Raw genomic sequence first — 26,942 nt, 5'->3', positions numbered from 1 at the left:
GCCCAGGCGTATACTGTAAAGGTTCCGCTTCCGTATAAACTCAGCGTATGTCTTTATCTGCTGTTTTCTTGCCGCAGAGATCGACATCACATGCTGGGACACGGACCCCGTGGTGGACGACGATGACTAAGACCTCCGGAGGGCGCTAGCTTACGACTCCCAGGAAGAAAGAAAAAAAAAAAAACGAAGAAAAAAACAACAAAAAAAACAAAAAAACACTTTTACAAAGCTTATTCCGAGCTTATCACGATACAAATCTGTACGATATTTTAGCAAAAAAAAAAAGAAACAAAACAAAAAAGGTCAGCCACTGAAAAGGATCCGGGTTATTGTTAAAGATGCCAGCGGGTTTAAGCTCTCTCGGTTAGTCTGTGTGTGTGTGTGTGTGTGTGTGTGTGAGTGTGTACAAGTCATTATTTATTTCCGTTCTCTTTTTTGCTATGCAGAGTATAGCACGGTGTGTATTTAGCGCTCACCTGTGTTGTATCGACTCCCTGTGCCTGACAGGTGTGACCAGTAGCAGATAGAGCGTCCTGTTTTGTTTTTTTTTCTCTCGTTTTTTTAGCGATGTTCCAGAACCTCGAATGACGGAAAGGTTCTTTGATCCAGCCAAGGTAGTACCGAATCTCCCCTCGTTAGACGCTCAGGCTAGTATTCAGCACTTTTCTTATTCCGATCACCGATAATCGAAGCCGATATTAAGTTTGTTCCCATCTTATTTGGTCTTTCGGAACGAGAAGATACGCACCGCCGTGCGATCGATCTCGATCTCGGCTCCGGATTCGACGTGATTTCGACGAGACGCGTTTCTTAGTCGTCATTACGTTCCGGTCAGGTGACGGTGACTAAACTCTGCTTGACTTGCTTCATTTCCTGCGCCAAGGGTCTCTCCAGCGAGTGGATGTTTTCACGCTGTCGTGTCGGTGTTTTGCGATTTATAATCAGGTGCCACAGGTATATTTCTAACTTATAAAAAGTAGTATTTTCCTCTTCTTTTTTTTTTTTTCCCCCAGTGTTCGCGATAGAATTAGAATCGATTTGACTCAGAGCTTAGGCAATAACTATTTTAATGCATATTTAGCTGTGTGTGTGTGTGTGTGTGTGTGTTGTGTGCTTTTTAATGAGAGAGTAACATTTCCCCTGGATATCGGAGTATTTGTATACGATTTTACCGAAACCCTCGAATCCGACCTTGACGCCGTCGCGGTCTCGATGGAAACCCTGCCCGCGGTAACCGTCGTTACGGCACCGAAAGCCTTCGGAATGTCCACGAAGTATTCCTAACAGTCCGACATACCGGATACTCGTCCGTCATAACCGCGGCTCCTTCTCACAGCTCTCCTAGACGAATCTCGTTCAACATCTGTAGCTTGGACTGTCCTCAGTCTTCCGTAGTTTCGTATTTCTGACCTGTCTTCAGTACGATCCTAAGCCTTGTCGTTTTAGTCTGTCGAGGTTTTTCTTTTCAATTGTTTTTATTTTTTTTTATTATTATTACAAAGTAAAAGAGGCGAAATAAGCAATAATACTAAACTGATGTAGTATTGTTTTGTAAATAAAAATCAACAACAGGACGAAACAGTGACGAAACGCGCGTGACCGGAACCGTCGGCGTCGGAACACACGTGCGTTAACGTCTTCACGCGTTTTCTTAAACCCGGATTTGACGTGGCTGGTCCGTGACGGGGAGCCGACCCGCATCTTTAACGATAACCGAGGCCCTTTTGACGTGATTTCAGTGTACTCTTTAACCTCCGAGCTCCTCCGTAGTGATTCTTACGCTCTTTCTTTCTCTCACACACTACTAGGAGATTACTACTACCAATACTATTGCTACTATTACTACTAATATACTACTCCAGTTTGCCCTTTGTCCCTGAAGCAAGGCTTAGCAACTCCTAAACTCACTCTCTCTCTCTCTCTCTCTCTCTCTCTCGCTCGGTTTCTTTCTTTCTTTCTTTCTTTCTTTCTTTTTTTTCCCCCCTCTCTCTTTTATTATTGTTTTCCATCCTTCTCCTTTTTTTCCCCCCTTTTCGTCCGCTTTTTCTGTCACATGCTGTTTTTGAAACAAGCACAAGATCTTTTGTGACATGCTACGTGCTTCTGTATGTTAATAAAAGATTTCAAAAACAAGTCCGTCAGCTCACTGGTGCTAAATACACACACACACACGCACACACACACATACACACTTCTTTCTGATTTCAAACCCTGCACTGTTTTCACTTTTGTTATGGACGTAGGCCGATGCCAAGCTGTCCGGTCAACATTTCATCATATATTATCTTTCTAGACTAGCTTTTGAGACGAAGCAGCTATGAATCATCACACAGCTCCAGTAAACTTGGCCCCACACACACAAAAACAATAATAATTTAGCTGTGCAAAATGTCCCAACTGTTCTTTGGATCACACGTACACGAGCACGTCGAGGATAAACGTGAACTGGCAGGTTCAATAATGATAAGTAAAAATAAAAACGATTCTAATTGCTTAAACGTTAAGGATGAGAGCCCTGATGTTATATCACGTGATCTTTCTAGACACAGGGACGACTGGAGGACCAGTTCGCGGCGTCACGTGAAACCTGTGAATGATTCATTTATTCAAAGTACACCGAGCACTCGGAGCAGACGTGTACAGGACGGACGGCTAGACGGACGGACGGACGGACGGACAGACGGACGCCGTTTTATTATTCTATGTAAACAGACTCACGGAGCTGTGTTTCAGTCGCTTAGCAACACGCTGGCAGAGGAGCGACAGTTTACACCTCTGTCTTCTGCCTCACTGCCCGTGGAACGAATAAAGACAAAAGAACGAATGAAAAGACATTCAAATGTAAAAAGAAATCGAATAATCGGGAGCGAGAACACAAAGCAGACCACGTAGACAGACACCGTGATGGTCTCGAATCACATTTGGTCATCGGTGATGATTTTTGTTTTTTTTTTTAAATCGAGTCTGATTGAGGTTCACGTCCTTCTAAAGTGAACCTGGTATTGTTTTTGAGGCGTTTAACGCCCAAAATATATCCCCGTTTACATTCTCACGTGTCGACGGAGGACTCGGTAAGTATTCAACGTGAAATAAGCAGGGGTTTTGAGTCTCGTCGAAGCGAAAAGGTTATGACGGGTCGTGCCGTGGCCTCGGTGTCCTTCTAAACGCTCAAATCGGCCAGCTCTGGTACTCGATCTACTCCCCGTCTGACCTTTTCAATCCTTTCGCAAGGTCCTTAAACGTGACCCTGGAGCTTGAAAAAGTCATTACGGTTTAAATGAATGTTCGGTACAGGGTGTGAGCAAGCAAGGTTTTTATATACAGCGATAAAAACGGAGCGTTTACGATCTACACTCTGAGAAATCTGTCGCCGAGGTGCCTTCACGCGGTACCTTTAGCGTGTTTTATATATTACACGGCAACGTGAACGCCGTTTCGAACGTTTCAAAGGGATTTTAAAGGTACGTGATCCTAGGGAACGCTTCTGAATGAATACCCTAGCTAGCGTTAGCGTTTTCAGGTTGTTCTGAACAGGAATGATTTATTTATTTATTTTTCTTCCACCAGGATTTCAGGGGTGAAATAAGAGAACGGTTTATAGTGTTCTTTACGTATGATCGCGTACTCTGCGTACAGGAACCCAACGCTGCATTTAAACGGAACCGGACATTTTTAGAGCGTCCTTCATCTTTGTAGAGCTCCCCGGATACCCGGCGTTTGGGGGGTTCGAATCCCGTCTCCGCCCCGTGTGCGCGGAGTTCGCTTGTTCTCCCCGTGCTTCGGGGTTTCCTCCGTCGGTCCAAAGATATGCGCTGTAGGTTGATCGGCATGCCGAAATTGTCCGTAGTGTGTGAACGGGTGTGCGATTGTGCCCTGCGATGGGTCGGCACCCCGTCCAGTACGGGTGTCCTCTGCATTGTGACCAGAGGTCCCTGAGAAAGGCTCCAGGCTGCACATGACCCTGTATCGGATAAACAGTATGGAAAACGGACGGACGGATCTTCAAAAACACGCCTATAGCGGCTATCTAACATCTTCCCGTAGGCAGGCGTGCAGGAAGTGACAAAATTCTGGACAGGAATTTAGATCAGTCGGGACAATGTTTAGGTTTAAGCCATACTGTCTTGAAATGACACTGGATCAGAACAATAACTTATTCAAATAACAACAGTTTATCTCACGTTCAGTGAAGATGTTCGACAGCTTTCGGTTTTCGTTTCGAAAGTACTTCAAGAGTACTAGTATAAAGGTTGACATCATGCACTTTTCAAGGTGAAAGGTACACACTAAAAAGGTAGAAAAGAGCGTGTACTGTAGACGCCAACAGACGTCATCGTGTGCCTGGAGCATTCCGTTAAACGCTCACTGTTTTAATTAATTAATCAATCAATTAATTAATTAATAAAGTGTTTCTCATCGAGCATCTTAATGAATTCTAATCGATGTCATTCGAACGCACGGACCGGATGCTCGGACGCGAGGTCCGTATGCCGAGACGTCGACGAAGACAGCCGTTAGGACGAATGAGGTGGAGAGAGCCGAGCGAGTGGCGGCGAGACTAAACGGCAACAGAAGACGATTCTGTCGAAACGAAATCGAGGCCATTACGCACGCAGCGTTCAGCCCGCCGAAGAAACACCGCCTGCGTTAGCAAATTAGATCGTAGTCACCGCGACTCCCAAAGAGTTCCCCATTTCAAAATTAGACCCGCTCGTCCGACCCAAAGCGATACACGAACACATTCAAACGAATACCGTGGCACGACGTAAATAAGAAACCGGAATCGCTCGCTCGAACACGTACGAATGTGGGAAGTGAAAGACCGTCCGCGGAGGAAAGGACGCCGGACGGCCGAAATACACGGTGGAAAGGGAAAACGCTTACGCACGTGGAGATGCGCGTTATTTTAAAAGTGAGGTGAAGTCGTGACAAACAGACCGGGACACGATAAATGCGTCAGTATAAAAAAAGTTTTTAAACAGAGACTGACAAGAAGAGCAGAAATAAATAAATAAATACATAAACAAACTCGACGACGGTCGTCTCTCGTTTTTTTTACCCGCATGTGCCGGTGAGTTAAAAGCTGCAGGAGACATTTCAGGCAAATGAACAAGACACCAGACGGTTCAAATTGTTCTGTTCCTCTTGTAGAGCATGTCATTATTCTGAAGAAAAGTTTTACCTTATATATTTATATATAGATCCTTCTATGGAGAGGGGAAAAAAAAAAACTTGTGCAGATTTGTGTATTTCATAACAACATTTTACCTCGTCAGAGCAGCAAGGTCATTTTTCACAGTTTATACCGTACATTGTGTACACTTCAGCAGCATGATGAACCTAGTCTGAGAGTCAGACTGCACCAGTACAGTCGCTTACGGTCGTTCGTTTGTTTCGTCTGTTTTTACGAAACGAATCCCGTCCAGGTCGTAATGAAACCTCGTTTTGGAGCACCGCCGATTCAATTACAGTATGCAAAGTGAACTAATTGCTGCCCTGAAAAGATGCCGTCTGTCGAAAACGAAAGCCGTAAGGAGTGAAGGGTCTCCTTACACTTAAACGTTAAAAACGCTAAATGAGGAGTCGAACGGTCCGGACGGTACGCCGGTGTTCTGAAACTCTCCGACTCCCAGGCTGTGATTATGGATACGGTACAGACCATGAATGCTGTGCTATGCCGTGGCCCTGTGTTATATCTAGTTTACAAAACAGAACTTCATTCTTCATCCTGCTTATGTTACATCAGTCCAAGGCTGTCGAGATGGGAAAAAAAAAAAAAAAAAAAAAAACAGGGAAGAAGAGAGGTCCAGGAACCATGGCAACAATGCTCACATAATAGCTACTGCTCTGCATCAGGCAGGGACGCCACACAGCGAAAGAAAGAAAGAGAGCTGGAGAAATAACGTCTGTCATACGATCTTCGGCTCGAGAAGAAAAGATCGAGAGGAAATGTCTTTCGGGTCCTTCTGAGAAGCTTTTCTTACCAAAAAAAAAAATTAAATAAACCACCAAATCAATAACCCTGCAGGAAGGGCTGATAATTTTCCACGTAAAGTGTCACACCGGTCCAAATGAAGGTTCACACCGCCGTGCTTCGTCCCAGCAGAGGGAAAGCAGTGGGCAGTCCATAGCTGTGGTCCAGAGGTCGTAGGCCACGCAGGCCCAAGTCTATGTGAGCACGCCCGTCGCGTGGCATCGTGGCCATGGCCGAGGCGTGCGGCTCCAACGCCATGCTGGAGTGGTTAAGGTCCACGTTGGAGAGCAGGTGGTCCAGCGAGTCCCAGCGCCTGGCCGAGGGCAAGCGGATCAGCGACGAGTAACCACGCTCGGAAAACACAGTCACGGGCGCCATCTTTCTGGTCTCGGACTCCTGGTGGTCCCTGGAGGACCTCAGGACGGGTTTAGTGTACGTTCCACCTCTGGGATCGGCAAGGACCTCGCTGTAAGGAGGAGGAGGATCCTCCATCAGAACGGCCTCCTCGTAGCAAGGCGGCTTTCCACAGGCATCGTTCTCCACCGGGAGAATGGGAGCTGAGGAACAGAGGTTTCAGGGAAACAGATTTTATTTACTTTGTTTGCGAAATAATAGACAGGATAAATCATTAATAAAACAGTTTCTCAGTCATTAATGAATAAAATAGTTCCTGTTCACCATGTAGTTCAGCGTTTGGGCGTTATAGCGTTGTCCGTTACTACTTCTGCTCCAACGTACCACCAGATTGTTCATTATTTGAGCATGTCATGGAAACCCAGTGTATAAATACCAGTAAAAATAGAGTTTTTCAACCACTACGTGTCGTTAACAGGTACACTAGTGATGTCTTTAATACAGAAATTAGCGTTTAGATTCTGTATGTAACAGCGGGTCACCACAAGGTCTCTCAGGAACGCTGTCAAGTCAGAATTATTATTATTATTTTTACTATAAACATATGATTTTTAGATGGCTTCATGATGCACATTTTTTTAAAGATCATTTACATGAAAAATAACTGGTTAGCACGTGTAAGTAAAAGCAAAACGGAGTAAAAATATTAGATATCACTGCCGAAAAATACTTGCAACAAATAAGGTTTCAAATATTAAAGAACATTCCTTAAATCTTTGATGTCCAAAACGATAAGAAATGTATATTTATATATACTGCATTCAACTAATACAATTAATTAAGCACTTTAGCTCAACTCGTTAATAATTGAACTATATATATTTATAAATCATTTAAAAACCAAAAGCTTGTGACAGTGTGACGTTTTAGACTCTTTTTTTTTTGGTATATTTTAGACAAAAATGCCAGAAACTGAGCTACTGTGCGTCTGCCGCCGTCGGCCATGTTGGATTGAAAAAAGTAAGACTTGATGGAGTAATTTACAATTTATACATTAATGGTCCGGTAAAAGGGTTAAAGAGAGGCCTGTAGGTCCTTCGATGTTGTCCTTGGTTCTTTTGTGACTTCCTGGATGAGTCGTCGCTGTGCTCTCGGAGGAATTGTAGAAGGTCGGCCACTTCTGGGAAGGTTCACTACTGTCTCGAGTTTTTCCATTGGGAGATAACGGCTCTCGCTGTGGTTCTTTGGAGTCCCAGACCCTTTGAAATAGCTTTATAACCCTTTCCCATGCTGATGTATTTCAATCACCTTCTTCCTCACCATTTCTGGAATTTCTTTCAACTTTGGCATAATGTGTTACTGGGTAAGACCTTTTAACCGGCTTCACGCTGTTAAAAAAAGTTCTATTGAAGTGTTGATGTGATTGAACAGGGTAATCAGGTCTGGTTGCGTCTAGTCTAGCTGAATTGCATTATCGATGCACTTTCGTAGATTCGGGGCATTAGTAATTACGGGGGCAAATACATTTTCACACAGTCAGTGTTGGGATAATAAAACTGTATTTTTGCGTTTACTTGGATCTTGTTTTCATTTCTGAAACACTTCAGTACGAGATACACACAAAACCAGAGCAAATACTATTTCACGGCACCGTATCTGTGAATGAGTTGTTACTATAGAAACTACAACGCAGTTGAACGAGCGCGTTAATATAAACCCGTCATTTATGTCACAGCCATCGGTGCTGTACTGTTATAAAAAAAAATAATAATCATTTAAAAAAAAGATGATTTGATGTAGGATAAAGAAAATGAATCAATACCGTCTGACCAATCAGCTTCGAGAATTAAATATCGCTGTGGTATAAATGATAAGAAAGCGCTATAGAGCTTTTATCTGCCCTGGCAAGGTCACACTTCAGTCCATCAGATGAAAGCTGAGAGAAATTTGCCCCCTGAATAGAAATGAACCCTTTACTGAGGCTGGAGATAAAGATCCAGGCTTCTGAAGGCTAATTGAAAATGCACCGTTTGAATCTCACATGCTAGCACTTTGTGTACTGCGGTGTCATCGTGACTACTTTCCGACTTAGGACCGGACGATCCTACGTAAGGTCTACAATAAACAACGGGAGGCAGACGGGATATATTTCAAATCTTCTCGGAAAAAAACCTAATTGCTATCTCCTCCGTTTGCAAATGGTTCCCAGAGACTCGGAATGTTCCAAGCACTACCTACGCAATCATACCGTGCAGGTTGAATTCAGATGTGCTCAAATCACAAGCGTCTGCTTACGCGACGGTCCGAATACCACAGACCATCTGGCCTTGATAAAGCGCCGAGATGAAATTTTGAATGAGTAGGCCGCTGTGTAACGAAATGCACCTACTCGCTTCTGAGTCTCTTGGAAGTTGTCATGGAAACACAAAACCACAGTTACGGGCTTAAATCATCGAAATCAGATTCGAGTCATGTAAGAAGGTTGTTTTACAACCAATACCCACTGGCCACTTTAATAGGGACACATGTACACCTGGTCATTCATGCGGATGCGGATCCAGAGCTTCAGGTAATGTTCACATCAAACATCAGAATGGGGGGGGGGGGGGGGTGTGTGGGGGGGTCTCAGTGGTCTCAGTGACTTTGACTGTGGCATGGTTGCATGGTCGTTGGTGCCAGATGTTTGAGTGTTTCAGAAACTGCTGATCTTCTGAGATTGGCTTGACAGGTGTGGTACCTGACGTGGTCTTCTACTGTTCTACTGTTGTAGCTCGTCTCCCTCATGGTTGTGCATTCTGAGATGCTTTTCTGCTCACCACGGTTGCACGGAGCGGTTACTTGTGTTCCTGTTCGCTCGAACCAGTCCGGTCGTTCTCCTCTCTCATGCTCGGAAAGGCATTTCCGTCCACAAAACCGGATGGTCCTTTTTTTTTTTTTTTTTTTTTTTTTTTTTTTTTTTTTTTTTTTTTTTTTTTTTTTTTTTTTTTTTAAACCATCCTGTTTAAACTCTAGAGACTGTCGACTGTGTGAAAATCCCAGGAGATCGGCATCCAATCTGGCACCGACAATGTCATCATGGTCCAAGTCACCAAGATCACCCCCCCCCCCCCCCAATTCTGATGTCTGACGTGAACGTTGGATAATTGCATGAAGAGGTATTGTGGACAGTGAGTCTATATCAACAATGGCTTTTGGGTGAGAACCTAATCGCTAAGTGCTCCAAATCTCAAAAAATAAATAAATAAATAAATAAAAACAAAGGCTGATGAAGGACACCCCTTGTTGATTGGACCCTAAGCATAACCTACTATGTTTCCATGGGATCCCTGGAACAGTATTTTGCTCCAGGCGTAGTTTTAGATCCTTTTTAAATATAGCATAATGTTACGCAGTGCTACTAAAACTACTTAATGATGTTGTTATTAAATGGCCTTGTGATTCAATCTTAACCGAGTTTCCCCTGTAGAACAAATAAAACTGTGTGTTTTGCTAGTTCTCACCGAAACTGCAGGGGCTGGACCATCAAGCTATTGTGCAACCTTCACGTCGTCTTTGTAAAAAGCTGAATTCTGCTTGATTTATACTGTTTTCCTTGCTGACCTCTTATTCAGTTCCTGTCTTAATGTGTGGCCATCAGTCCTGTGAGTGTCTGGACCTTCTTTAAAGGGACATTCTTCGGCCCGGGCCAGGGATCCTCTGTATCTGGCAGCCTGCCTGGCTGCAGGAGTGCATGATTAGCCCATCTCTCTCTCTCTCTCTCTCTCTCTCTCTCTCTCTCTCTCTCTCTCTCTCTCTCTCTCTCTCTCTGTCTCTGTCTCTCTGCTGCTAGCTCACCGATGTACTCTTCTGCCCACTCGCCGCCCACACAGCTCTCTGTTACCATGTTTTGCATGAAACAATTTGGCTACGTCTGCATGCCTGGTGCGAGGTGCAGACATTTTCTGCTGCACCGCCCACATGAGCAAAAACAGCCCGGGTTTATTTAGTAGTTTGTGCGCCAAAGGTTTAATAACAGATCTTAGTGTTGGACTGTGACTTTACATTTGCCCAAGTTGAATATTCCGAAAGTGGACCGAGGATCAGATTTTCTCGAAATTTCTTTCCTAAGGACGTCAGCGTTGTCGTGACACCGTTCCTGTCACGCGTCTGCTCGAATGAGTGTTTCGACTGCTGTTCCAAATCGTCCTACGTGTTCTTCCTTCCGTTCTTTGTGCTCGAGGTCAAATCATTTTGCAGGACAGTCAAACTGGCCTGGTGTTCCATCGCTGAAAATAACCACTATGTGGATATTTTGTTCTGCTCGGACAAAGTCAGAGTCTGGTCAACGACCCATCATCTGATTTTGTGCAAAAATCTGATTCATTTGACGCGTCTTATCGATGTTTTTTTAAAGAAGAAAGAAAAAAAAAAAAACGACTGTAAAGCATTAGAATCATAAACAAAGAGCTGCCTACCTGGTGGTGGTGTCCAGTTGCCTTGAGGAATCGTGTGGGCGACCGGCAGCTGCGGAGACATCATTTGAGGTGGTGGGCAGAACTGAGGAGGTTCTCTCGGCGGGTATCCTACCCCTGTACACTCCAAAGGCTCCATCTCCAAGGCCCTCAGACACTGCTCCCTCAGCCTTTCCTCACGCCGCCGCTTCAGTTTACGCTGCACAAAGCTGCAGAAGCAGCAAACCATGACAATAAACGCCCAAATCAGCCAGAATCCGGCAAAGCACGCCAGGAACGTGTAGGTACCCTGCGACATCACCATGATCGTATCCTTGATAACAACGCAAACCTCAGCAATCCAGCTGAGAAAACTGAAAGAAAGTCACGCTTCCTGTGTGTGTGTGTGTGTATATATATATATATATATATATGTATATATATATTGCTGAAATCTTCAGTCAAGTCTCAAAACCACGCTGGCACGCCGTAAAATCATATTTTCTTCAAATCATCAAATTAAACAGACTTGACAGGCATTTAAGAGCATTTTTCTTCAGGTGAAACCACGTCGAACGCAGGACGTTTTATCCCACGAGGTGGAACTCGTCAAACTGCAGAGCGTGACGACATCGAGAAGGTCGGCGGACGAAGAATCCAATCCGAGAAAGAACGCTTTTCAGACTAATTTCCACGGTGGACTTGCCTTGAGAGCGTGGCCCGAGTCTTCCGAAGCCGGGATTCCGTCTTGCGCTCTCTGGCGATCCTCGGTATGCAAGATCGGGCCTTTTGTCAGATCTCCAGAGGACGCCAGGACACGCTCTGATCGACAGAAAGGAACGGACATGCGAGGAGATGTAATGACATCACTTACTGTATATTTTCAAACCAGTGAATAACATCTTAAACAAAAGATTTGGCAGCGTCGGGGCTTGAACCCCCGACCTCTATATAACCGACGCCACGGCCCTCGCGACGACGCGAATCGTCGAAACGCCCGCGTATCGTTTTTTTTCCCACGGCGGACGATTAAAACCTCTAAAGAGCTATTCCTTGAGCGGAACGAAAAGATCGTGTCAGGAGAACATGTTCCCGTTCAGCATTTTATAACTCGAGTGCTCGAGCGTAATAGTGACTGTCAGCATGATGTCTCGTTGACTTTTAACGATACCTCTAATCACGCCGGTTCCTGCGTTTCCCTCCTACAAACCGATACGCCGTTACCGCCTGCTATTAACCTCACTCGTGGAAGCTCGCTCATCTCTCCCGCACGCGTTCGCTGCCTCGTTATGCTTTCCAGCACGTAGTCGTTATCTTATGGCATTTCAAATTCCCCTCTCGCTGACCTTGAGGAGAGAGAGATAACATCGACGCGCTGCTTTGTTTATCACGTTCTCATGAGTGGCTCTGAATCACTGCAGTGACTCTATAAAGATCTATGAATGGTTCTTTTACTTGGAGAGTTCTCTGTCCAGCTAATTATGCCGTATGTCTTGTACGTAATGCCAGGGGGCAGCTTCACACAGGCTGTGTAGTTCATCACCTCCGTCTGACTACGTCACCGTTTGCTCGAAGGGTTTGGAGTTTCGGTCGGCTTGGGTTGCTGCGTGAACGCGATTAAAGCTGTCATCACTTTTTACTTAACTGTAGCAGAAATGTGGCGTTTTTTTACTCTCCCGTGAGTCTAACGTTTACAGTGCTGCGTATTAGATACGCCGGGAATAACAGACGACAAACCCGGACGTGCTGTTAGAAGAAAACAACGATCCGCCTCGGCACATCTTGGAGTGTTTTATTCCTGTTATACCTCCGCGATTTATTCACGAACGACACGTCATGATTTTTTAACGACTCATAGTTACGTTTCGATGTCATGGGACGCCCTTGAATGCGAGTCCGCTCCTGTTACTTACGTTAAACAGTCCGGACAGGGTTTTTTTTGCGTTTTGGAGTTTTTCTGGGGGATTGTTGTAGCTAAGCCTATTTGAGTTTGTGAAATCGCGATCGCATGGAATTGTCCTGCGCGGTATTTCGCAGCGACGTTCGTCCGTAAACGAGACACGTGTTCGACGCGCGCGAATCGAAGAGGGCTCCGGCTGAACGCGCGTCGCGATGACGTCACGTCTCGGCCCGAGTCTGCGGTAATTTTTCGAAAAATCGCGAGCTCCTCCGAATACTGCGGAGTTTGCGTGATTTTGCCTTCGTTTCTTTAGGGACCCTCACCACTTCTCTTTTTTTCCCCCCTCTCTTATCAAGTCGTCCCGCGGTGGAAAACCGAGCGACCGTTACTGAGAGCTGACACTGGAGACTCCTTCCATGCACGTCAGATAAACTCCTTAAATCCGCTTCACCGTATCCACGGTTATGCGCGTGCACATTTTTTAAAAATATGTTTGTCTTTTTTTACTATGCTTTGATTAAGTAGTCCCTGTAAAGGAGCTGTTACTATAGAAACTGTGTTTATTATTATTATTATTATTATTATTATTATTAATAGCCTGTGATTAGAATTACTACTGTCTTTAGAGTTGCTGTTAGAGGAAATTAAACAACACCTTCTGACCAGTCAGGTTTAACACGTACTCCACATGGAATAAACAACATCTGCTTGAAAAACAAATAAAAACTATCATAATTAAGATAACAAGATAACAGTATGACAGGATAGTAGTGTATTATTTTGATATACTTAATATGTTTAATTGGAACCAATCAGGAAGATTTGATTCCATGTAAGTGTAATAATAATAATAATAATAATAATAATAATAATAATAATAATAATAATAATAATAATAATTGGTGTCGGTTCTTGATAGCACAACGTAATTGGATGCCATATCTGATCAGTATGTTGCCAAACATAATAATCCCGTCTGCGCATCAGCCCCGACAGATAAACGAATTAATCCCATGACACCTGTTCTCCTTTCTTTTTTGTCACGTGCGTATTTATTTCTAACGTCTCACCTGTCAGAGCTCATCAGACCAACCAGACTCCATGCAGTTAAGCTGCTCACGTTTTAAAGGATATCATAAAAACAGGTTCAGTCTCGTTACACACACACACACACACACACACACACAGAGAGAGAAATACACACCCATATTTACCTTGATGAACTCCCTCGTCTCGTCGTTTTTAGAGATCTGATACCTGCGTGATTTGGCGTGAACTGCTGATTGAGCACACCCGCTCAACGATGCTGTCACGAGCCGAGTGCGTCGTGCTGTGTGTGTGTGTGTGTGTGAGAGTGAGTGAGTGAGCGCGCCTGCGTGCGTGCGTGCGCTTTCAAACGATTCTCCAAACCATATCAACTTCCCTTCTTGCTCCTCCTTTCGGGTTTAACCATTTCTAATAATAATAATAATAATAATAATAATAATAATAATAATAATAATAATAATAATAATTACGGTTTCTTCGAACCTGAGTCATGGACACTGATGGGACTGTGTTCACGACACGAATGTTTATGATGAAACATAAATCCTCTCCTCTGCATCACACCTTTCCACAGGAACGTCCATCCTCCAGCCAAAGAAGTCGACTGTTTCTCTCAAGACATCTCTTTCTCTTCTCATCTACATGTTTTCGGTACTATGAAAAGAGGAAAAAAGCTTTTAATTATTCTTAACAACTGGTATTTTGGGTGTAAATAGTTCTGATTCGTTCATTCATCCTTTCATCTGCCTTGGATCCAGAGCCACGCCTCGGAACACTGGGTGCACTGATGGGCTCACTGGTCCCGCAGTGGTCGAAAATACCATACCAACTGAAGATAAAAACATGTTAAAGTGCCCTCTAGGGGGGCCCTACTGTAGAAAAAAACATGATAAAGTGCTCTTACAGTGGAGAAAACATGATAAAGTGCCCTCTAGGGGGGCCCTACTGTAGAAAAAAACATGATAAAGTGCTCTTACAGTGGAGAAAACATGATAAAGTGCCCTCTAGGGGGGCCCTACTGTAGAAAAAAACATGATAAAGTGCTCTTACAGTGGAGAAAACATGATAAAGTGCCCTCTAGGGGGGCCCTACTGTAGAAAAAAACATGATAAAGTGCTCTTACAGTGGAGAAAACATGATAAAGTGCCCTCTAGGGGGGCCCTACTGTAGAAAAAAACATGATAAAGTGCTCTTACAGTGGAGAAAACATGATAAAGTGCCCTCTAGGGGGGCCCTACTGTAGAAAAAAACATGATAAAGTGCTCTTACAGTGGAGAAAACATGATAAAGTGCCCTCTAGGGGGGCCCTACTGTAGAAAAAACATGATAAAGTGCTCTTACAGTGGAGAAAACATGATTAAGCGCCCTCAAGGGTGCTCCAACTGTAGATAGAATGTGATAAACCGCCCACTAGGGTGCACTCGCTAAAGATAAAACATGTTAAAGTGCCCCCCTAGGGCACCCTGACTGTAATAAATGCGATAAACTGCCCCCTAGGGTGCCCTGACTGTAGATGAAATGTGATGACGTGCGCTCTAGGGTGGCGCTATGTGTGAGAAAACATGATGAAGTGCCTTTTCAGTGGAGAAACATGATAAAGTGCCCTCTGGGGTACCCTACTGTAAATAAAATTTAATGATGTGCCCTTTAAGGTGCACTTGCTGAAGATAAAATGTGTTAAGGACACCCTAGAGGGCACTTTATCACATTTTATCTACAGTGAAGTGCCCTCTAGGGTTCCCTTGCAATGGAGAGAACGTAATGATGTGCCCTCTAGGGTGCCCTTACTGTAGATAAAATGCGATGAAGTGCCCTCTAGGGTGCCCCGCTTCTAGACAGAACATTATGAAATGCACTTTCAGTGGAGAAAACATGATAAAGTGCCCTCAAGGGTGCCCTTACTATAGACAAAATGCCCTCTAGGGTGCCCCATTATAGATGGAACATGAGAACGTGCCCTCTATGGGGTCTGTAGACAAAACATGATATATTTGATACATGATACATTTCATCTATCACTACAGTATACTTCTGCATGCTAACGATACACTGGCTAATCTGGTGAAATTGCTTTGCGTAGGCTGTAGGTGAGATTTCTGCCGCTCAAGTAGTTGCTTTGTTACTTACAGTCAGTGATCAGGTCCTTACAGATGTCAAGGCGGAGCATTCTCCTCCGAGTTTGATAATGGCTTGACAATTTTGCATTGCGGCAGATTTGTAAATATGCAAAACGGTCACCTGTTTCCTGTTTCGTTTCTGTTCCAGCACCACCCTGAAGACAGCCGCTGTGCATCTCACCTCTCCCTGAGTCCCGTGCTCTGCGTTGTCTACTCGCAAAGTCTTGCATGTGTTATTACTAAACTGTGTTTGAGTGTTTTCATGATGACTGTGAGTGTTTCTCTGACCTTAGCGACATTCATCACTACAGTGCTCATGATCAGAACGAGTCCGTGAGACGCGTCTCAGATTGATTTGATTAATCATGAAGCGCTAATAAGCACAGAAATCCATCCATAAATCCATCCATCTTCTATACCGCTTATCCTACAGGGTCACGGGGAAACCTGGAGCCTATCCCAGGGAGCATCGGGCACGAGGCGGGGTACACCCTGGACAGGGTGCCAATCCATCGCAGGGCACAATCACATACACACTCACACACCCATTCATACACTACAGACACTTTGGACACGCCAATCAGCCTACCGTGCGTGTCTTTGGACTGGGGGAGGAAACCGGAGTACCCGGAGGAAACCCCCGCAGCACGGGGGGAACATACCAACTCCGCACTCACATGACAGCAGCGGGAATCAAACCCCTGACGTAAAACTCAAAAGTAAACAGATCACGCTTCAGAAAAACCCTCACACGGAGAACCATGTCAGATTTCATTCAACAAGCTTTGAGAGAAACCTTAAAAATGAGAACGACCCTGTTTGTGAAGTTCGTGAAGCTGAAAACCTCACGTCTCTTCGGCGTCTCAGCCGACATATTCGTCTACAGCAGATCTGAGAGGGGGGGGGTCTTTTATTTTATTTATTTGGAGTAATTGGAATAAGATTGAAATCTATTCCCCATTAGATTCCAAGAGCAGTGGCTCTTCACATGCCCCGTAAGAATGCTTCCATTTCACCGAGCTATTTTGTTCCCTCTGATTGTCTGATTTCCCGTTCCCTCGCTCCCTCCCTTTCATCTCACAGACACACTCACAGAGTTTCTTGTGCTTTAGAGGGAAGAGGTGTTTCAGAGCCATCAACCTTGAGTTCCTTTCCGAGCAAATCTTTTCTGTTTGAAGAGGAGAACTTGGGTCATTTTGTTCCACTTCAAGTTTTTTCTCTAGTGCGTTCTTATTTCTATTGCCATTATTCTCAAGAGTAGGAAGACTAGTGCCAAATATGGCTACTAATATATTCCTTCATTCAGCTTCAGTAACGGGGTTGCGGTGGATCCGGAGCCTTTCTCAGGAACACTGGCGGGAGTATGGAGAGAGAGAATTCAACGTGGATGGGAATGTCAGTCCATGAACACACACATTCAGACACTCATTTACATCTAGTGGCAATTTAGCCATGTTTTCAGGAGGTCGGAGGAAACTGCCGAACCCGGAGGAAACCATGGAAACGTGCAAAGAGGTTAGCACGTTCGCCTCACACCTCCAGGGTCAGGGGTTCGATTCCCACCGGGGCCTGTTCTCCCCGTGCTGCGGGGGTTTCCTTCAGGTACTCCGGTTTCCTCCCCCAGTCCAAAGACATGCATGGTACGTTGACTGGCGTGTCCAAAGTGTCCGTAGTGTATGAATGGGTGTGTGAGTGTGTATGTGATTGTGCCCTGCGATGGACTGGCACCCTGTCCAGGGTGTACCCCGCCTCGTGCCCAATGCTCCCTGGGATAGACTCCAGGTTTCCCCGTGACCCTGAAGTGAAGGATAAGCGGTATAGAAGATGAATGGATGGATGGAGATTGGTATTTAGGGTTCTGAATATTTCATATATATATATTTTTTAAATCTCAAAACCTTGACCCGTAATTTCAGAACATGTTTTTAATCTTAGTTCACAACAATGAATAAAAAAAATCGATTTATAAAATACACCACAGCAAAAAAATAAATAAGTAAATAAATAAATAAATATTTTTTTTTTTTTTTTTTTTTACTTGAGTTATGTGCAAAAGCCAAACCTATTTCAGTCCAGATCTGAAATCTGCACTGTTCATAACTTCACAAAGTAGAAAATATCCCGATGTGTCCATGTGAAGGATTCTCCCAGGCCAGCGCATAATTACCCAGAATATGACTCAGTTTGAATGAAAACCTCGTGTGACTCAGGAAAATGTGACACGCTGTTTCGCCAAGAGAAAGAGAAAGGCCACGCCCCCTGTGCCTGAATGACTGCCAAGTGCCTAGTACAGACAAGCCCAAAGTATAACCTATCATTAATTCTGACAGACACTTTCATTCAAAGTGTCTTACAAGTAACACTGGCGAGGAAATAAATGCACCCGAGTGGATTCCAGTTAACACTCGTCTTGTTTCTGTGTAACCACAGATTACTCCTGTGTCAGTCCTGGGATATTTGGTGCATTACTCAAATTCCATGACGTTGTAATTCAGAATTGAGCTGTATTCGGTAACACGGCGTCACACACTTGAGACAAGAAGAGCCATTGTGTAAGTGAGTAAGTGCCGAACCCTTACACTCTGTATATGCGTGTTTGTGAGAACGAAATGCGTCACACGCCATGTGAACGCCGTCCTCCATCATCTCTGAGCTGCTCTATTTTTACATAAGTGACTGTTTGGACACATCAGCGCAAGATTGTCTGCATTTCAATAAAAATCGTGCTTCTGACTCAAAAATGACTGGAGACTGTAATTGCACCGCCGGCCATCTTTTTTTTTTTTTTTTTTTTTTTTTTCCATCTCCTATTCATTTCCACCTACGTTTATTCCACTAGCACCTCGACAAAGCTTTGATCAACAATCTCTTCCTTTGGGCTCTTGCTGCATGAATTCATAACATTGGGTCAGTAATATTGAGAAAACGTAGTAGTAGTAGTAGTAGTAGTAGTAGTAAAAGATATTTTTGGTTCGGTTTGTACAGATCGTCGTGCTATGGATCAGACGCGTCGAAGTCATTTTAGGTGACGATCCACGTTACGTTTAGTCCGATGGCAACCCCCCCAAAAAAAGATGTAGTTTAGTGACATAACACATCACCAACTCCTCTTAAATGTGTTCATTTACAGCGTTAACAGTATGGGAAAGGTCAACTCTGAATGCGTAAACTGATGAAACATACAGTGTATCACCTACAAAACACTGAAATTCATTACCAAGAAAAGACATTTTTTAAACGATAGTTTTACCGTATAGCGTTTTGAGATGCTTTTCCGCTCACCATGGTTGTAAAGAGTGGTTATGATGATAATGAGTCTTTATTGATCACGTATACATTACGTGTTGGAAGTTGGGGTCAGAGTGCAGGGTCAGCCGTGATACAGCACCCCCTGGAGCAGAGAGAGTTAAGGGCTTTGCTGAAGGGTACAACAGTGGCAGCTTGGCAGTGATGGGGCTTGGACCCCCGACCTTAGGATCAGTAACACAGAGCTTGGCAGCCTCGGGGCTTGAACCCCCGACCTTCCGATCAGTAACCGCTAAGCCATCACTGCCCTTATTTGAGTTACCGTAGCCTTCCTGTCACCTCGGACTATTCGCCGGGCAATTTTAAATTTTTTCGGTTTTGTGTAGTGTGTGAAACTCCCAGGAGATCAATGCTCAAACCAGCCCTTTTAGCACCAACGACTAAGTCGAAGTCACTGAGATCGCATTTTTTTCCCTCGATGTTGAATTTTAACTGAAGCTCTCGACCCGTATCTGTACGATTTTATGCCTTGTGCCGCTGCCGCACGATTGGTCGATCGGATAATTGCATAAATGTGCACGTGTTTTGGTCGGTGAGTATACAGTATGATATAAAAAGGTCATCTGTGCCACTGAGGACACTTTTCTCCAGCGAATGTTTCCATGAACCCAGTGAAACCACTTCTAGCTTGAGAGAGAGAGGACAGAAGTGTTCCTTTTTCTCTTTTCGCTACCTTGTGGTCAGTGAAACGAGGCCTTTTTAAAAAAAAAAAAAAAAAAAAAAAGATTTATGATTTTCAAATTTATATCCAAATAACCCAAAACACTGTCTATTACTGTGGTTCCAGTACTCCAAGACAGCTGACTCAAATCAGCCCCTAACAACCGAGCCCTTAAACGAGGCGCTTCATGGTGTGTTATGAGTCGGGTTAGAGATGGAAAAACACTTAAACGTGCAGAGTGTGTGGTCTCTATGACGAGGATCGGTGCTTGTGTCGTGCGTGTGCACAGCAGCACACTCGACGCGCACGCTCTCTTCTCGTTCCAGGTTCAAAAACTGAAAAGAATATGCTTGCGCCATTACTTTAATACTTTTTTTTTTTTTAATTCCTTCTAAAGAGCGTTGCTGGGCAACCGAAAGGAGGATTGCAGCAGCAGAGAGAGTGAGAGAGGTGTGAGGGAGAGAGACAGCAGGAACAGAGAGACACGGTGTGAGGAGGGTGAGGAAGAACACAGCTAAGATCTCGGCCTGCCGGGAGAAAAGACCGAAATGGCGCCTGGCATGCTGTGATGTACAAAGAATATCGCAATATTGTGAAAAATGTTCTCTATTCGCACTAGAGGCGTGGCCTATTAATATCTGTAATAGACACTTATATACACCACTCTGTTGCAAATCACAGCCCCGGTGTAATGAATCAGCAGTTAGCCATTAGTTAGCCATGACTCATCACACAATCATTAGATCAACACTGAATATTTGTGGGAGTTTTTTTTTTTTCGGCACACAGACACAACATGCAGATTGTTGAGCTAATCAGGTAGTTACGGTTCGAAGCTAAGTATCAGTACACCCGCGGGATCCAAAGTAAAGCGAATCTGGTATTTCTACATATTATATCTAGAAGAAACGATCAATAGTCGCACCAATACAAAGAGCAGTTAGCGCTGAAGCTACCCGTATGTGTTTGAAAACGGTGGATAACACCGTAATGCAGTGTGGAAGTTGAGGATTAGCGCCTCACTAAAATGTTTTAATATGCTGGAGTAAACGAAGACTCGTATAAAATGAGACGTCTAAACTCCGTCTAGAAGCACGTTGAAGTATGTTTTGCTACTTTGCGAACCTCAACTGGCAATGCTGAACCAAGTTAGCTTGTTTTCTTTGCTAAGGTTAGACTAGCATCGATTCCAGTAGCTAGCGTTCTTGGCTAGGCCCGTTCGAATTCTTGCGAATGGTAAATATTTGTTGTTTTATAAGATCCATTATTCCGTGAGTCAGTCAGCGTGAGTCGATTGAGATCGAATGAAAACGGCATAGATGCGTTAAAAAGAAAATCACTTTCTAAGAGTTCCGCTACTTAATAAAAGCTACTTTTTCACGTGAAAATATGACACTAAATTAATTTCATCTGTTATAAATGATGTAAATTCTTGAATACATTTTTCTTTCCTTTTTTGCTGGATATTTACCCTTTTTGAATAAGAGTTCTGTATGATGTAGAATACCGTATGTCCGAATATGTTAAAAGTATACAGAACCATTTTGAAATTGAAGGGGGGGGGGTTTCGCACAACCAGGCAGAAAAAAAAAGTGAATGTTTTGATTGAAATCCATGTTCCATTTACCTCGCCATTTTGTATGGCGTGTTTCTTATGAATTTTAGCGTTATCTCAGCTCGATGACTTGCGTACGCTCTGACTAGCGTGCTGATTAGATGACAAAAATATTCCGCACATATGGCCATTAGAAAGTGGTAAAAATGGAAAGCATCGATTGAGAAAGAAATATTCCGAAGCCACGACATCGTGTACGTCTAAATATGTTGGTTTATTTATATATGTGTGTGCGCGTATGTCTATATATGTTTTTACCGACCTATTTTAGGAATTCTTGCACAAGAGCTCAGCCGGAAATCCCTTTAAGAACCCCCCCCACCCCCCCCCCCCCAAAAAAAAGTGGGCAGCAAGTTGGAAAGGCCAGCTGAGCTCATGAAACAAAATGCAAAATGTGAAAATTAACCAGAAATACAAAGAAAAAAGCTGGTTTTAAGATCTGTTACCAAGAAAACAGACATCGAGGATAGCAGTGAATAATCTATTATGGATTACGTAAATAAAGCAGGTCTTTATTTGAATTAAAATGTGTATTTAGTGAATTGGTTATGAAGTCAGGGTTTGTACATACAGTAGTCTTCATTAGACAATGCCAAATAATATCGTAAATTCCCTTTCAAAAATTAGAAAGTTGACCAATCATTTTTGTTTAAAAAAAAGAAAACAAAAAGGAAAAAAAAAAAAAAAAAAAAGCGAAAAGTAAAAATGAAGAATTTATGTAAAAAGTAAACACTATTCTCAGGCTGTTTCAGAACCACAGTGCAGAATAATTTTGGGGAAAATAATTAGATATAATTATACATGTACATTTATTCAATTTAGATTTCCACTCAGACAGAGAAACCTATCTGTATTCTAGGTTTTTGAGTTATTCTAACTCAAATTTTTCTTATTAGAACTATTTTTTTAAAAAAAGAGTAAATCAACATTTTTTTTCCCCTCCAAATCTTTTATGTGCCATAATTACTGACACCCCTAAGGAATATTTTTAATAAATGCAAACAAATTGTCATTGAGAATTTTTTTTATTTTTTTGTCATTAGCGTTTCATCATGAACGCATTTGTTCCATTTAATAATGTCTTGTTTCCCCCTGAGGTATAAATTAAAGGTTGCAAACATGTAAAATCCCTGACATCCATTACCATGGGAAACGTCTCAGGAACTAAAGCCATAGCAAAATTCTTAACATATCTGAAAGAGTAGGAAATCTGCCAATCTGACCCTTAAGCACGCGGTCGTTACGCGACGACGTGGTGGGAAAAGCCGGTTTTGGAATTAATCCGTTGATTCAAAATCAAACGTTAAACGCTACTTCCATAATAACGAGCTGTTTTTGGAGCAAGACAAGAAAGAAGCTCTTCCTGACACAGTCGACGTTAGAAATACGAATACATTCGCTATTGCTATTGTTTTGTGGTCAGATGAAACCAAAACGTACACACGCCATCGGCATGACAAAAAGGCACCGCGTACACGGAACATCACCCGATACTCAGCGCCGGTTCGGTACACCTTTCTGTATGTTTTCAACTTCTGATCCCGGTGAACTTCAGCATTGTCCCGTGCAGCTCTCCTGCTTTGCTCGTAACACTTACTGCTGTTTGTGTTTACGACGCATTTGTATTTGATCACGCCGACCTTCTCACGCTGCGGTGCTCAGGCACTCAGAACGAGGAACGCTCACGGGAACACCAAAGCACATCATACATCACCGAACAGGACCCTGCTTTTGTTGAGAATGCTTGGATTGATGATTCAAGCTTCATCAGTGATTCCTCTAGGGCTCAGTAGAACTGAATTCCTGAGGAGATGAGTCATCAGCCTGCGACTGGACCCTAAACGCCACAGAACGAAACATGATCTTGTCTGACAGAGAAATAATCATCACAGACGCTTCAGTGAATTGTTCTGCAACTGCTTTGGACCCTGTGCGTTAACCGATGTCTAGGATCTTGACCTTTCTTCACAGACTGTTCGCAGACTCTCTCTCTCTCTCTCTCTCTCTCTCTCTCTCTCTGCGGTACCACAGGCTTATTACTTGTGTTTTTAAATGGGGCAAGGCATCTCCGTCCACAGCGGTCCCCTAGGAATCGTGTGTCCGGTGCACTCTTTTAAAGAGCCTCCCTATGGGCCTACGCACGATCGACCTGACGTAGACGTCCTTGAAGGCTGCCTTCGTGCTAGCAATCACCACAGCAAAGAGAGTTGGGAATTGGATCTGAAGATAAGCTGCATTGATGGCCGGGTGATTCTGGGGTTCCATTATGGTTGAATCGAGGTTTTTCTGCACTAACTTTATGACTCAGCCTGTTCTACGTACAGCCTTCAATGAGGGTGAGCCTGCAGGACTTTTCTTGCTGTGACTGGACGGACCATTGGCAACCATTTGATCTTCAGACCAGCTGATTAATTTGCAATGGTGGTAAGAAACAGGTTGTTTCCTAAAATGAGATTAGCACACAATTGAGTGGACATTATGACGTATTACCCCTTAGACAGACTTGTTGCCCAACCCCTACCGTGACACACCAATCTACAAGGAGTATCTCCTCCACATGAGACCTTCTTCCAAACTCGCGCCCAAGATTTTGGTACATTTGGTGAAGCGGGAAAGCTGGTCAGGGATTTCACTTCCACCAAATCATGGTGAAGTTCATTACCGAGATATAAAACCAGACGTCCATTGGATCGGAGCATAATAATTTGTGGTATGAGGTGAAGAGTTTCGTCTACGTGGGTCAAAATCTTATACCGGAGCGAAATATGGAAGTGTGGCGATCAATCTGTGGTTCGGAAGATATCCTTCTACGTGATTTACGAGCCTCTTCCCCAAACAAGCCCAGAATGGGTCATAGGTACAGACTCAAGTATTCGGGCCAAGTGCGAAAACACTATGAGGCGCAACCGTCCAGGAAATCTGTCCTGCTGCTGCTGCTACCTTGGTCTCCATGAACCTTCTCGGGATTTTACCAGGTCATCATAAGCTCTCGAAGCAGCGTGAGCGAGACGATCATCTCCGAGCATCTTTCGTCGCAGTCCTAGGGTCCTCGGGAACTCCTGATCCTCATGACGTTATTCGCAGATGTTCTCCAGATGTCCTCCACCACGCCTGGTTCACAATATCATCATGCGTTAATGCAACCCAAGTCTACTCTATGTCCATTTTATAAAGTTGTAGTGGATCTACAGTGTCTACAGCGTTCACCATAATCATCACCATAATAAACATTAAAATAGCAACAAAATATTTTTTTTTAAAAAACTTTATAGCATGTCTTTATTCCTGCTCAAATGAACACAGCCGAAGTTTCTGCAGAAAATAATAAGAAGAATGGCCCACCAAGACGACTTAAATAAGCACCAGTGTGTCATATTTACGTATTGGTTTAAGGAGGAGTCTTTATTTTCAGCATTTTCGATCGGTTGCACTTCCGCCACTTCCGAAATGAGGTAAAAATGAAATGTACGTAAAAGATATTTGAAACGATGAGTATTACCATATGGCCAAAGTTACAGTTCAGAAAGCAATATATGACTCACAGCTCCCTTAGCAGTAGTATGGTAACATTTTCCCCCTCATACAGGGCATAACACAATGGCATCAGCTAGTGGTTATGATCAACAATATGGGCACATGCAGTGCAAAAACAAGCGCGCGCACACACACACACACACACACACACACACACACACACGCATACATACGTCCACATACACGCCGCATTTAGGCAAACGCACATACATAAACACTTTATATGTACACGTAAAAATACATCAGTGCATTGCGTACGAGGAAAACAAAAACCAAAACAAAATTATACAACTGTGACAGAAATCAGCAAATCTCCTCCTTCACAGTGTTAAAGCCTGGCTCAGGGACACATCGACGAGAGTCAACTGGAGTTCAGTCTTGCGGTGTCGCGCGCTTTATACACGTATATGTGGTAGTTACATTTATAAAATCCTGTTATTGCTAAATAAAACAGAAAACAAAACAAAACAAACAAACAAACAAACAAAAAAATCTTAAATTCGATTTTACATCTGTACAGTACGGTATAGAGACTGGAATGTACTTGAGTTTCGAGCAGAAAGGTGAACCGAGGGAACGCCGATCGACGTGACCTCGGAGTTCGATGGATAGGACAGGTAGGCTGAAAAGAGAGTTCAAGTTGCGCACGCTTCCGAGGTCTGAAAGACGGTTTTGTTTTGTTTGTTTGTTTGTTTGTTTGCCCCCCCCCCCCCCCCGCCCCCCATGTCCGAAAGTTCAACAGAGGGGGCCTAGGAAATTTCTCGGATCAGAAAACGCACATCCACAGGACACAGATGAGGTAAAATTAACAGCGCAGGAAGAAGAACGTGTATGTGCAGCAAAAAAAAACAAAAAAAAAAAAGCCAAGCCAACACAAACAATAACATGTTTGTCACGATTCCATATAAAAACACTAATTACAAGAGTACCTTAAAACATTAAAGGCACCTTCCATGGAGATGGAGGACTAAATTAAAGTGGTTTGGTCTTAAGTGCATCGACAGGTCAAATCTATACGAGGCCATGAGGATGAAAAGCCTTAACCTGCCTGATGCATGTAAGGTACTGTTCCTTTTTTTTTGGCAAGTGAGATAATATTACATCATATATATATGTGTGTGTGTGTGTGTGTGTGTGTGTCTGTATATATATATATGTATATGTATATATATATACACATATATATATATATATATATATATATAGTGGTATTCATTTCTGAAAAATTCATGACCCAAATTTTGGGAAAGCAGCAATAACCCTATGACGTTATGCATAATAAATCTACTCATATGCACGAAATGACGACGACGATGCACTGTAGGATGACTTACGAGTTATGACGACGCAAAAGTTATGAATAGTCGGACTACGTAACGGACGCCGAGTTATAGACGCGTTATGGTTTATGCATTTAGATGGTTTATGCATAGACTCGACATGCAACATACTGACCACCTACAACACTAATTATGATCGTTTCTCAAAATATCCGGAGAGAAATCAGCAGGAAGACACACCGAGGGCTTTACAGATAAGTGTCGTGTATTTACAACGTAACACGCTTTTGAGTGGACGAATACTTGCAAATTACGCCTATTTGGTTTACTAGGTGTCTCTATTAATCTATAACACACACACACACACACACACGCCACGCACGCACACACGCGCTGTACGTCCGAGACCACGGATAGAAATGTTTGGATCGCGTGCCCGAATGAGAAGAGAAGGCGTCCGTGTTCTTCAGTCACTTCATGTCGGTGTGGTTTGTTGTTGTTGTTGTTGTTGTTGTTGTATTTTTTTTTCTTTCGAACCCCCACATGTGAAAACTTTTGTACAAATGGTCATTTGATTGTCGAGATTACCACGAGGGAAAAAAAAAAAAAGAAAATCATAATAAAAAATCAAATAAAATAATCATAAAACACATATAAATATAAAAATATCTGTGAACATAATTTCTTTCTTTCTCACTTCTTGGAAAGAATTTGGCTGAGCAAA

At 43.3% G+C, this 26,942-nt stretch overlaps 2 protein-coding genes across 13 annotated transcripts in view; one reads left to right on the top strand and one right to left on the bottom strand.

The window, feature by feature from the left end:
* Nucleotides 1-2,133, top strand: part of dbn1 (drebrin 1) — a 67,594-nt gene extending 65,461 nt beyond the window's left edge. For all 12 annotated transcript variants that reach the window (XM_047162029.2, XM_017492968.3, XM_047162031.2 and 9 more), the window contains one exon: nt 78-2,133. In XM_047162029.2, coding sequence (XP_047017985.1) covers nt 78-130 — 53 coding nt within the window. In that variant the 3' untranslated portion in view covers nt 131-2,133. The remainder of the gene's footprint in view (nt 1-77) is intronic.
* LOC108278519 (proline-rich protein 7) lies at nt 308-14,028 on the bottom strand. Its single transcript, XM_017491956.3, has 3 exons — nt 13,873-14,028; nt 10,783-11,580; nt 308-6,531 (listed from the first exon to the last, which is right to left on the bottom strand). The coding sequence occupies exons 2-3, from the start codon at nt 11,081-11,083 to the stop codon at nt 6,080-6,082; spliced, it is 753 nt and encodes a 250-aa protein (XP_017347445.1). The 5' UTR covers nt 11,084-11,580; nt 13,873-14,028; the 3' UTR covers nt 308-6,079.
* Between the last annotated feature and the right edge of the window lie 12,914 nt (nt 14,029-26,942).

The sequence above is a fragment of the Ictalurus punctatus genome, chromosome 18, assembly GCF_001660625.3.
Source record: "Ictalurus punctatus breed USDA103 chromosome 18, Coco_2.0, whole genome shotgun sequence".
NCBI lineage: Eukaryota > Metazoa > Chordata > Actinopteri > Siluriformes > Ictaluridae > Ictalurus > Ictalurus punctatus.
This window is presented reverse-complemented; position numbering and strand designations above follow the sequence as displayed.

Excerpts from the sequence above, each read along its gene's own strand:
- LOC108278519 (XM_017491956.3), bottom strand. The coding sequence starts at position 11,083 with ATGGTGATGTCGCAGGGTACCTACACGTTCCTGGCGTGCTTTGCCGGA. Across the intron at positions 6,532-10,782 it reads CAACTGGACACCACCACCAG|CTCCCATTCTCCCGGTGGAG; the intron begins GTAGGCAGCTCT and ends TCTGTTCCTCAG.